The sequence below is a fragment of the Chiloscyllium plagiosum genome, chromosome 1 (assembly GCF_004010195.1).
Source record: "Chiloscyllium plagiosum isolate BGI_BamShark_2017 chromosome 1, ASM401019v2, whole genome shotgun sequence".
Taxonomy (NCBI): domain Eukaryota; kingdom Metazoa; phylum Chordata; class Chondrichthyes; order Orectolobiformes; family Hemiscylliidae; genus Chiloscyllium; species Chiloscyllium plagiosum.
In genome coordinates, this window is record NC_057710.1 from 12,334,790 (window position 1) to 12,347,791 (window position 13,002).

Sequence of the window (13,002 nt, forward strand, 5' to 3'; positions counted from 1 at the left end):
CCCCCACCTTGTCTTAGTCCCAACCCTCGAACTCAGCACCACCTTCCTAACCTGCAATCTTCTTCCTGATCTCTCCGCCTCCACCCCCACTCTGGCCTATCACCCTCACCTTAACCTTCTTCCACCTATCGCATTTCCAACGCCCTTCCCCCAAGTCCCTCCTCCCTACCTTTTATCTTGGCCCGCTTGGCACACTTTCCTCATTCCTGAAGAAGGGCTCATGCCCGAAACGTCGATTCTCCTGCTCCTTGGATGCTGCCTGACCTGCTGTGCCTTTCCAGCAACACATTTTCAGCTCTGATCTCCAGCATCTGCAGTCCTCACTTTCTCCATGCTAATCTTGACCAACATCCTTGTAAATCTTTTCTGAACCCTTTCAAGTTTCACAACATCGTTCCGATAGGAGGGAGACCAGAATTGCACACAGTATTCCAAAAGTGGCCTAACTAATGTCCTCTTCAGCCATGACATTATCTCCTAACTCCTATACTCAGTGCTCTGTCCAGTAAAGGAAAGCAGACCAAATGCTGCCTTCACTATCCTGTTTACCTACGACTTCACTCTCAAGAAACTATGAACCTGAACTCCAAGGTCTCTTTGTTCAGCAACACTCCCCAGGGCTTTACAATTAAGTGTATAAGTCCTGCTTTTTATTCTAGATGATTATTTAATTCACAGCTTGCACCTGTCATGGTGGGATTTAAGTTGTTGTTTCTAGAATATTAGCCTGGGATTTCTAATGACTTATCACTGCCATTAAAAAAATAGTACTGCAGATCGGGCGTTCGGTCCCTCAAGCTTGCATACAATAAGATTATAGTTGATTTAATTGTGAACTTAATTCCACTTTTCTGTCTCTTCTCTGTATGCCTTAAATACCTTGTCTAACCCAGCCTCTCATGCTGTCTAAGGAAGAGATTTCCAAAGATTTACAACTGTCAGGTGATGAATTCCTCCTCATTATCAACATAAATGAGTGACCCCCTATTTTGAAACTGTGCCCTGTAGTTGTAGATTGCATCTACCCTGTCAAGTCTCTTTAGAACTTTCAAGATGATCATTCTTTGGTCTTCTGAAACCTTCAGTCATGGGATGTGGGTATTGCTAGTTTGAGTCAAGATTTTTTGCCCATTCCGAGTTGCTTGAGAGAGGGATTTTGAGCTGCTGCCGTGATCTAATTGCTGTGGATAGAATCACAAAACCTATAAGGAGGCATTGAGAAAGCTCTTATCACCCTGTCCTGCCATGCAATTAAAAGATCTTAGCTATAGAAATACTTGCAAGTTAATCATTGTATCCTTATACACAAACTACAACTAACATACCAGTAGTTCAAAATCCAAATTCTTAATATAAATGTTATCAAAACCTAGATCTAAATTGTTCGCTCACATCATAGATTTGAACATCCAAGACCCTGAGTGTCTTGACAAGTTAGGTGTGGAAAGGGTGTTTCTTCCTTTTAGGGGAATCAAAAACTAGGGATCCCTGTTTAAAAATAGTTTGTCCTTGAATCCTTGAATATATTTAAGGTAGAGTTGACTGGATTCTTAAGCAAGAAATTGAATCATTATCAGGAATAGGTAGAAATGTGGAGTTGAAATTGTAGTCAGATCTGTGAGTTACTGAATGGTAGGGCAGGTTGGAGATGCCAGATGGTCTTCTACTGCTTGTTGTTCTGATGTTCATATTATGAACAAAAAGTTGTAAGGAGCTTAATATGATTGATGTAGTATGTAGAAGGCCAAAAATGTAGGAACAAAAGTAGACTATTCAGGCTCCCCGAGTCTGCTCTGTAGTTCAGTGAGATTGTGACTAATACGTTGATTTTCAACTTCACTTCCCAGCCTTATCCAGAGAATCTTTCATTCCTTTCATTGGACAATGCCATGAGATCCTTAATGCTTATATTCACTTAAGAGGGCAGAAGGAGTTTTATTCTAATCATTTATCTTTGTAATTGTACTCTAAGTATTAGAGTCATAATCTCACAGCATGGAAACAGATAGTTCGGTCCAACCTATTCAAGTCAACCATGTTCCCAAACCAAACCAGTCCCACCTACCTGCGCCTGGTCCACATCCTTCCAAACTGTTCCTATGCGTGAATGTCTCCAAATGTCTTTGAAATGTTGTAGTACATCCGCATCCACCACTTCCTCTCGCAGTTCATTCCACACATGAACCAAATTGTATGTAAAAAAAAAGGTTTCCCCACGTGTCCTTTTTTAAATCTTTCCCCTCTCACCTTACAAATATGCCCCTTTATTTTTTTAATTCCCCCACCGTAGGGAAAGGTCCCCAGTCATTCACCTTATCTATGCCCCTCATGATTTTATAAATTTCCATGAGGTCACTCTTCAACCTCCTGTGCTCCAGTAAAAGAAGTCCAGCCTTTCTATTTTTTTTCTCACCTTCCAATGCCATTGTAATGAGTATTCGTTGTTATGAATTGTTTATTATTTGCTTTATGGGATAAGTTCCTTACCCGATCATTTACTTTTAATCAAGTTTTAAATCAGAAAATTATTTAGAAGTAAGGCAGGAGCAAATGAACTGTAGTGAAATTGGACAGAAGACAAATGCTACTTCGCAGATGTTGATAATCTTGATTCTTTGGAAGTGAATAAATTTGAAATGGAATTACTTAGCTCCTTTGCTTGTGGCGTACGCTAACTTCTCTTGGCTATAGTGGGAACCAACTGTTTGGAGGACTTATTGATCGAGATCTGGAGTTAGAACAAAAAAGGTATAAATTGGAACCATCACAATTTTATTTCTGTTTACTGAAATGGTGGCTTAACTATTTGCAGACTTTCTAGTTTCTGTTTTAGATTTCATTATTTGCAGTTCATTCATGGTATTTTACAAATATGTCAATTTTCTCACTTTTGAATTCTGGACATAAGGATGATCATTTGAAGGAAAATGAGGAAAGTAAATGATTAAAAACAATGTTAAGCTGTAACACGCATTTTTACCATTTAGATCTGTACAGTCAAATTCCAAGCATCTGATTATGTGGCTCTGTAGATGGGAAGCATGCTTGCAACTGAACTTTCTCATTATTTTTCTCCAAATGTCCACATTTATTCCTCCTCCTGAGAACTTTGCTTGGCATCCCTTTAAATTCAGCTTGTGTAACTGTTTCTTCTTTTGGTTAATTATGAATGTTGAATTCTTAGATCGAAAGATGTCTGCTTATTTTTGGATGAGCTGAATAGGTGCATTTATGGAATTTTTAAAAATAGAGTATACCCAAATTTAATTATTTTAATATATACATTGAAGTTTTTATTTGAATCCCTTGGGTAAAGATGACATATTGGTTGATGCCCATATGCAAATGACAGTCTTTCTGTGGAGATATTCAGTCGAGGCTTCAATAAACCATGCACAACTTCAAAGAAGTGCAGGAGTGTCCACACCAATTTATATTTGGTAATTAACATCCCAAATTGCTGTTTTGAGATCTTGTGGACAAGCTGCTCCATTTCAGACAAGCAGCTGCACCTCTGAGTGGTTGGCTTTGGGTGTCAACTTTGGGACATCCTGTGTTTGTTGAACTTGCTAAACAAATGTACACCTTGTTAGGTTCTTTTCCTGAGGTTTCATACACGAGATGCAATTCACACACCAACCTCTGCCAACAGTTAAAGTTTATTAAAACTTGTACAAATTAGGTGACCTCCTTTGACCATTTTCGCAGGCACGCAAAGTTTTTAGATTAGATGAGATCACTTACAGTGTGGAAACAGGCCCTTCAGCCCAACAAGTCCACACTGACCCACTGAAGCGCAACCCCCTACATTTACCCCTTCACCTAACACTACAGGCAATTTAGCATGGCCAATTCACCTAACCTGCACATTTTTTTTTGGACTGTGGGAGGAAACCGGAGCACCCGGAGGAAACCCACGCAGACATGGGGAGAATGTGCAAACTCAACACAGTCAGTCGCCTGAGGTGGGAATTGAACCCAGGTCTCTGTGCTAACTACTGTGCCACCGTGCCACCCACAAAGTTGAGGCACTGAACAAAGAAAACACGTCCCCTTTATACAGGTCAGTTGGTCATGCTCACAGATACTCTGGCCACTCCCCCACAGTCACATGCCACTCAAGACAGCCCCCAGCCACACTCTCACAGTCACATGCTAACCCAGGAACAATGGTAGGATGAGATCATTGTCTGAGATAATGTAAATGCCCTAATCCTGGGGAATCATTAGGCAGACAATTTATTGACTCAGCTGTTCCCAAAACAATGTAGGTGTGACATACCTAGCTTCAGGGGATGGCTAGAAAACGTTTCTGAATGGAAGAGAATTAATGATAGTTAAATTTAATAATAGTAAGGGGAATAGTAGCAAATGATTGTCTAATTGGAGTGGGAGTCATTCGCATTCTTGCATGAATGTTGTCCCCACCCATTTCCAGAATGTTCAGTCAGTGCAGTTTAACTCTCAAACATTACATTAATGTCCAGAGAGAAAGAGTCCCATTTATTGTTTTAACATTACAACATTTTAAAATATTATTTCCTCACTTCTATCAGCAAAATCTTTGTTAAATATTTAGCTGCTAAATCAAGTCATAGACCACTTGGCCCAACTCTCCTACGCCAAACAGGTCTCCTAAACTGAACTAGTCCCATTTGCCTGTGTTTGGCATATATCCCTTTTAAACCTTTTCTATGCGTGCACATGTCTAGTTGTCTTTTGAATGTTGTCATTGTACTCACCTCTATCACTGCCTCTGTCAGCTTGTTCCATTTATGCACCACCTTCTGTGTGGAAAATGTTTCTCCTCCGGTCCCTTCTAAATTATTCTGCTCTCCCCTAAACCTGTTCCCTCTCGTTTTGGATTCCCAACTCTGGGGGAAAAGACCTTGACCATTCACTTTATCTAAGCTGCTCATAATTTTATAAACCTCTGCAAGGTTATTCCTCAGCCTCCTTACACTCCAGGGAAAGTAGTCCCAGATTATCCAGCCTCTCCTTTATAACTCCAGTCTCAGTAACATTATTCTAAATCTTCAAGGAATTATATACCTGCACCCCAAGGTTGCTCTGTTTGACCAATACTCACCAGGGCCCTACTATTGACTGTGTAACTCCCTGCCCTGGTTTGTCTTACCAAGATGCAACACCTCTCATTTATCTAAATTAAGTACTGTCACCATTCCTTAGCCCATTGGCCCAGTTGATCAAGATTCCCTTGTACTCTTGGATAATCATCTTCACTGTTTACTGTACCACCAATTCTGGTGTCATCCACAAATTTACTCACCATGTTTCTTATATTCTCATCCAGATCATTTATACAAAATCATGCACAACCGTGCATCCAGTTACAGTCCTTGCAGCACATTGCTGGTCACAGGTCTCCAGTTTGAACAGCAACCCTCCACCATAGCCTTCTGTCTCCTACCATCAATCTAGGTCTTCCTGGATCCATTGTGATCTAACCTTACTAACCAGTCTACCGTGCAGAATCTTGACAAAGACCTTGCTAAAATTCATGTAAATTGTGTCTACTGCTATTTCTTCCCTAGATTCCCATAATGTCCTAACCAGATCTTTTTGAATAAAAAAACTAATATTTGTCAGTATTTTGTTTTCTTGGAGTTTTTGATTTGCAAAAACTTTATTACCAGTTGTACTAGGTGTTTAAAGCTTATTTATTTCTGTTTAAATATCATGATTAGTTAAAGATGTTGAGATTTGATTTTTTTTTCCCCCCGTAGTGCACCCAAATGTCAGTTTCTATTCTTTTCTGTGGCTTCAGTGGTAAAACTAAAACCCTTTCTCCCAGTAGTTATTTCTCTGTTGGAGATCAAATTGATGGTTTCTTCCTTTAAAATTCTCATCCTCTTGAATAAATTTCTCTGTGACTTTGTCCCTTATCTCTGATCAACTTCTCCACTCTATTATTAAGGAGAAATGGCTTATAGTTTCAGAAGTAACAGTAGGGAAATGGATCTGGGTGGGTTACTCTTATAGGGTCGGTGTGGACTTCTTTGTTCCGAAGGGTCTGTTTCCACACTGTAGGGATTCTATGATTCTGTATGGTGCGTGGTCACAGTAGGTTTTACTAATATGCTAAGTTGTGATCATTTTATGATCGCAGCATCCGGTTTAATCATGATTTTCAAAAGAGAAATCTTAAAATTGGAAAATGTTGCAGGCTCTGGACAAAGGACAGGATAGTGGAACAAAATTGAGCAGCCCTTCCAAAGAGCTGTCATAGGACTGTACGTTGGGAGAGGGGAGTATGCAGTGAGACTTGTCCTTGTGCACCAGTTGCTGAAGGTAAGCAGATGGTAAAGAAGGCAAATGGGATGTTGAAGAAAGTGGGGACTGCAGATGCTGGAGACCAGAGTTGAAAAATGTGGTGCTGGAAAAACACATCAGGCCAGGCAGCATCCGAGGAGCAGGAGAATCGACGTTTTGGGCATAAGCCCTTCCTCAGGAATGAGGCTGGTGTGCCAAGCGGGCTGAGATAAAGGGTAGGGGGGAGGGAATTTGGTGGAGGGGTGCTGGGACTACGATAGGTGGAAGGAGGTAAGGGTGAGGCTGATAGGCCGGAGAGGGGATGGGGGCGGAGAGGTCGGGAAGAAGATTGCAGGTCAAGAGGGCGGTGCTGAATCCGGGGGTTGGGACTGAGATAAGGTGGGGGGAGGGGAAATGAGGAAGCTGGAGAAATCTACATTCATCCCGTGTGGTTGGAGAGTTCCTAGGCGGAAGATGTGGCGCTCTTCCTCCAGGCGTCTTGTGGTCAGGGTCTGGCGATGGAGGAGGCCAAGGACCTTCATGTCCTTGGCGGAGTGGGAGGGGGAGTTAGTGTTCAGCCACGGGGCGGTTGGGTTGGTTGGTGCGGGTGTCCCAGAGGTGTTCCCTGAAACGTTCCGCAAGTAGGCGACCTGTCTCCCCAATGTAGAGGAGACCACATCAGGTGCAATGGATACAGTAAATGATGTGTGTGGAGGTGCAGGTGAATTTGCGACAGATATGGAAGGATCCGTTAGGGTCTTGGAGGGAGGTGAGAGGGGAGGTGTGGGTGCAAGTTTTGCACTTCTTGCAGGGGAAGGTGCCGGGAGTGGAGGTTGGGTTGGTGGGGGGTGTGGATCTGATGAGGGAGTCGCGGAGGGAGTGGTCTCTCCGGAACGCTGATAAGGGTGGGGAGGGAAATGTGGTGGGGTCTGTTTGGAGGTGGCGGAAATGACGGAGGATGATACGATGTATCCGGAGGTTGGTGGGGTGGAAGGTGAGGACCAGTGGGGTTCTGTCCTGGTGGCGATTGGAGGGGCGGGGCTCAAGGGCGGAGGTGCGGGAAGTGGTGGAGATGCGGTGGAGAGCATCGTCAACCATGTCGGAGGGGATGTTGGTATGTTGGCCTTCATTGCAAGAGGTTTTTAGTACAGGAGCAGGGATGTGTTATTGCAGTTATGCAGTGCCTTGGTGAGGCCACACCATGAATATTGTGTGCAGTTTTGGTCTCCTTTTCTGAAGAAAGATGTTCATGGTCTCTTGGGAGTGTCGTAAAGGTTTACTAGGCTGCTTTCGGGGATGGCAGGACTAATGTATGAGGAGATATTGACTGACTGACTGACTGACTGACCGACCAACCAGCTTAGGATTGGTTTGCTGGAGTTCAGACGAATAAAGGGGGATCTCATAGAGACTTAAAATTCTAACAGGACTAAACAGGGTAGATGTAGGGAGGATGTTACTGATGGTGGGTGTGTACAGAACCAGGGGTCACAGTCTGAGAATTCGAGATAGACTATTTAGGACGGAGATGAGACATTTTTTCACCCAGAGTGGTAACCCTGTTGAAGTCATTAACACAAGAAGTTGTTGATGCCAAAACATTGACTATATTCAAGTGACGGCTAGATACAGCATTTGGGACAAATGGGATCAAAGGTTATTGGGAGAAAGCAGGGTTCGACTGTTGCGTTGGATGATCAGCCATGACCACAATGAATGGTGGAATAGGCTGGAAGGGCTGAATGGCCGTCTCCTGCACCTATCATGTTTCTGTTTTTCTATGTACAATTGGCTGAATGGCTGTTTGTTATGCTGCATCATAATGTCTGTGCCAACTTTCTGCAAGAAAAATGTACATAATGCCATTCCTTGTACTTTTCTCTGTAGTTGTATAACTGTTCTCCCGTTCTAATTGAGTACTTGAGTGGCCCAGGTAATAGTGGATGCATTGCTAATTGTGGATGTAGGTTTGCTCGCTGAGCTGGACAGTTCTTTAAGACGCTTCGTGACCATGTTAGGTAACATCAGTGAGCCTCCGAATGAAGCACAGGTGGTGTAGCCTGCTTTCTATTTATATGTTTGAGTTTCTTTGTGCTGGTGCTGTCATTTCCTGTGGTGACATTTCCTAAGGTGATGTAATTTCCTCTTCTTTTTCTCGGGGTGGTAAATGGGATCCAATTCGGTGTGTTTGTTGATAGAGCTCCGGTTGGAATGCCATGCTTCTAGGAATTCTCGTGGGTCTCTGTTTGGCTTGTCCTAGGATGGATGTGTTGTCCCAGTCAGTGGTGTCCTTCCTCGTCCGTATGTTTGAACAAGCGAGAGTGGGTCATGTCATTTTGTGGCTAGTTGATGTTCATATATCCTAGTTTTCTGCCTGTTTTTCCAATGTAGTGTTTTAGTTCTTGCAAGGTATTTTGTAAATGACATTAGTTTTGCTTGTTGCCTGTGTAGGGTCTTTCAAGTTCATTAGCTGCTATTTTAGTGTGTTGGTGAATTTGTGGGCTACCATAATGCCAAATGGTCTGAGTAGTCTGGCAATCATTTCCAAGATGTCTTTGATGTTGGAAATTTGGACTTTGATGTCTGAAACAAGATTTGGACTTTCAGAAGACTTTTGATAAAGTTCTGTTCAGCAAAGTAGCCTTTAATTTTGAAGTGCATATAATCGAGTGTAGTGTTTTGAGATGGAGAGAACTGTTTGGAAACAAAGAATAAGGATAAAACCGATAGAAAACAAAGAGTAAGGATAAAATGGATCCAGATGCAGGCAGTGACGAACCCGATACTGCAGAGATCAGTGCTAAGACCTTAGCTATTCACAGTCTCTATTATATATTTAATGATTTGGATGAGAGAACTAAATGTAATAACCTCAAGGTGGGTGGGAGAATGAGATGTGAGGGGGCTGCAGAGACGCTTCACTGTGATTTTGGCAAGTTGAGTGGGCAAATGCATGGTAGATGAGATATAATATGGATAAAAATGATAGTATCCACTTTGGTATATAAACAGGAAAGCTGTTTACTATCTGTCCATAAATTGAGAATGTATGTACAATGAGACCTGGTTGTCCTCATATACCAGTCACTGAAGGTAATAAGCATGCAGATTCAGCAGGTGATAAAGAAGGCAAATGGTTATGTTCGCCTTCATAGTAAGAGGCTTAGAGTACAGGAGTAGGGCTGCTTTGTTGCAATTATATCGGGCATTGTTTTGGCTACACCTGGAATATTGTGCACAGTTTTGCTTTCGTAAAGACCTGAGGAAGGATGTTTTGTTATTGAGGGTATGCACTGAAGGTCTACCAGACTGATTGATTGGTGGATGGTACAACTGACTTACAAGCAGAGGTTGAATTGGTTAGTGTTAAATTCACTACAATTCAGAAGAATGAGGGGCTATCCAGGATAGATGCAGGTAGGATTTTCCTAATGACAGGGGAGTCCAGATCCAGAGGTCACAGTCGAAGGATATGGGGTGGACCATTTAGGACTGAGATGAGCTGAAATTTGAAGATACAGAGAATTTGCAGATGAGACCACAGTATTTCATCTTTTCAAAAAGTTGGGTCTAGCACTTTGAACTAAAGGGATCAAAGGATATCGGGGAAAAGCGGGAACAGACTATTGAGTTGTATAGGCGAAAGTGAGGACTGCAAATACTGGAGATAAGAGTCTAGATTAGAGAGGTGCTGGAAAAGCACAGCAGGTCGGGCAGCATTCGAAGAGCAGGAAAATCGACGTTTCAGGCAAATCAGCCATGGTCATAATGAATGGTGGAACAGGATCGAAATGCCTACTACTACTCCTGTTTTTCTATGATTCCATTTCAGTGACCATTGAGATTCTTTCCTAACTTATTAGAAGTGTCTGATGTTACAAATAACAGCATTTGACAGAATACACCAGACATTGTCATTATGTTTAACTTTTTTCTTTTAATAAATTAAGTTAGTTGTAAAAATATCGAATTCCTCAATTTTCTTTTTTTCTTCCTGGATCATCATTCTGCCCTAGATTAGAAGCGGAGTCTTAGAGGCAACATTTAATTAATGTTTCTTTTAATGTTCTAGAACTCCCCTGGTGTAGTTGCTGTACTTATCATTGAATACAAGAAGACGCTGCTTCCACACCTGCCCATTCATTTACACACTGCGTCGAATTCCTTGATGTTTGCACTTATGCCAAGATCAAAAATCTATAGATCCTTTTATTGCCAGGTAAGAAAATAAAGACAAAAATTATGGATGATTTCTAGTAATCATGTGTTTGTCTATAATGCTTGTTTTTTTAACATGGGTAGAAATTAATACCATTTCCAAACGAGTGTACTCCCAAGAATTCATTTTAAAAATAGCCAACATCCTGTACATTCTTTACAAGAATATGCTGCACAGACCACAGTGTGGGCCCAGCATCAGCAAACACTGGGCTATTCCCCTGTCTTGCCTTCCTCAGGACATATAGTCTATTAGCGCACTGTCATCAAGTTCAAGGGTCACATACCTGCTGACTTCATCGATTACTTACACTTTTGCCTGATTGGAGACGTTGAACTCGTTGTTTCCTGATGATAGAGAAAAAAATACACCTGTCAGCTTCCTTTTGCAGGGCTTCCAAGTAATACTGAGATGGGATGTGGGCAAATTTTTCAGCTTGCCTCTCCATTAGTGTAGTTGCTGCAAATTGAAAAATCCACATTCTGTGGAGCTTCTCTGATATAGTCTGTGGTCCTTTATAATTTGAAATTCTCTTTTTTTTTAATGGAGCTTTTTGAATGTTTGTTCTCATTTGCTCATGGAATGAGGGCGTTGTTGGCTAGGCCTGCAATTGTTGTCTATCTCTAATTGTTCTGAAGAAGGTAATGTTAAGCTGCCTCCAGACCTTGTGGTGTTGACACAGTTATGCTGCTCTTAGGAAGGGAGTTTTAGTCTTGGCCCAAAGAGAGTGAAGGAACGGTGATGTAGTTCCAATTCAGAATGCTTTGTGGCTTGGAGTAGAGATTGCAGGTTATGTTGTTCCCATGCATCTGTTCTCATTGTCCTTCTAAGTGCTAGAGATTGGATTTAAAATGTGTTGTTGGAATCACTTTGAGTCACTGCAGTGCAAATTTTAAAAAGTATATCTTGCTACCAGTTTGAGATGGTGGTGAAGAATGAATGTTGAAGGTGAGGAATTGGGTGTCAGTCAAGAGGACCGTCAAGCTTTGTCCATGTGATTCCATATTACCATTGAAACAAGTACCTCTCCTTGAATATCCTTGCTCTCTAGCATTATGCTGAGCTTAGTCAATGTTGCTGCTCCTTTTCTCCTTGCCTAACTTTCTTGAACACTTTGTGCTGGATCTTCAATTCCTAACTGTGCTGCGCATCAGTTTGCACAACTGAAGGTCATTTTATTTTGCCTGAATAATTGTGTCCCTCTACTTTCAAATCCATACCATTTTCTTTTAGCCTTGCGGCAGGTATGGATGCCTTGAATGTAACTGGACCTGCACCCTTTCTGAGCTCGGGTTCCCATAGTGAGGAATTCAGGAGAATTGAGTTTCTTTCCTGCATACTATTTTAATCTGCTGGTGTAGGAGTTTGTAAGCACTGGGGAAAAAAAACGCCTTGTAGGAGAGTTTTTGACTGTTAGGGAAGCCTGCTGAGACATCAGGAACACTCTGGAAAGTAATGTAAAACGGACTGAGGCCCTTTGATGTCATTATTGGAAGCTGTGTTGCAACGTACATCTGATAATCCTGCAGTGGTTCATCACAGAGCTACGTTCTGCAGAAGCATGTTGACCCTTACATTGGTCAGCATTGTGTAATTGTTTTGCATTTCAGTAGTTCTCCACTTGGCAAAAGTGCTATTAATCTATTCAGGAATGTTTTTAAAAAAATTCCTGTCACCCTCTGGTGTCATATTTTTGTTGTGATTTATATTAACTGATATCTAGCTCGAAGAGTGTGGTGCTGGAAAAGCACAGTCGGTCCAAGGAGCAGGAGAGTCGATATTTTGACTCTTCTTCAGGAGTGGGGGGTGGCCCAAGGGGGCTGAGATTTAAATGAGGGGGGGTGGGCTGGTGTCAAAGTAGCTGTGAATGCATTAGGTAGATGCAGGGTAGTTTAAACACTCCCGAAGTGCTCTCACAAATCTCTTGCCCAGGACATTGGTGCCCCTCCAGTTTAAGTGCAACCTGTCCTTCATGTACAGGTCCCACCTTCCGAGAAGGTATCCTAATGATCGATGTATCTGAAGCCCTCCCTCCTGTACCAGCCTTGTAGCCATATGTTTAGCTGCACTCTTGTCCTGTTCCTAGTCCCACTAGCATGTGACACCGGTAGTAATCCTGAGATTACTACTCTGCTTTTTAGTTTACAACCTAACTCCCTGAAACCACTTTTTCGATTGTCATCCCTTTTCCTGGTTATGTCATCGGTGCCATTGTGCACCATGACTCATGGCTGCTCACCCTCTCCCTTCAGAATCTTGTAGGCTCGATCAGTGACATCCCAGACCCTGGCAGCTGGGAGGCAACATACCTTCAGGGAGACCCATTCACGACCACTGAATCTCCTGTTCCTCCTATTGAGTCTTCTACCACAAGCAATTTTCTACTTGCTTTGCCACCCCCCCCCCCCCCCCCCCAACTGTCTGAGCCATAGAGCCAGGCTCCGTGCCAGAGACCTGGCCGATCTGGCTTTCCCATGGTATGCCCCCCCCCCCCCCCCCCACAGGCAAAG

The 13,002-nt window shown here is 42.5% G+C and overlaps 1 protein-coding gene across 4 annotated transcripts in view; it reads left to right on the forward strand.

Moving 5' to 3' along the window:
* dnaaf9 (dynein axonemal assembly factor 9) overlaps window positions 1-13,002 on the forward strand; it is a 227,511-nt gene that overhangs the window by 141,958 nt on the left and 72,551 nt on the right. For all 4 annotated transcript variants that reach the window (XM_043696504.1, XM_043696418.1, XM_043696328.1 and 1 more), the window contains one exon: window positions 10,346-10,492. In XM_043696504.1, coding sequence (XP_043552439.1) covers window positions 10,346-10,492 — 147 coding nt within the window. The remainder of the gene's footprint in view (window positions 1-10,345; window positions 10,493-13,002) is intronic.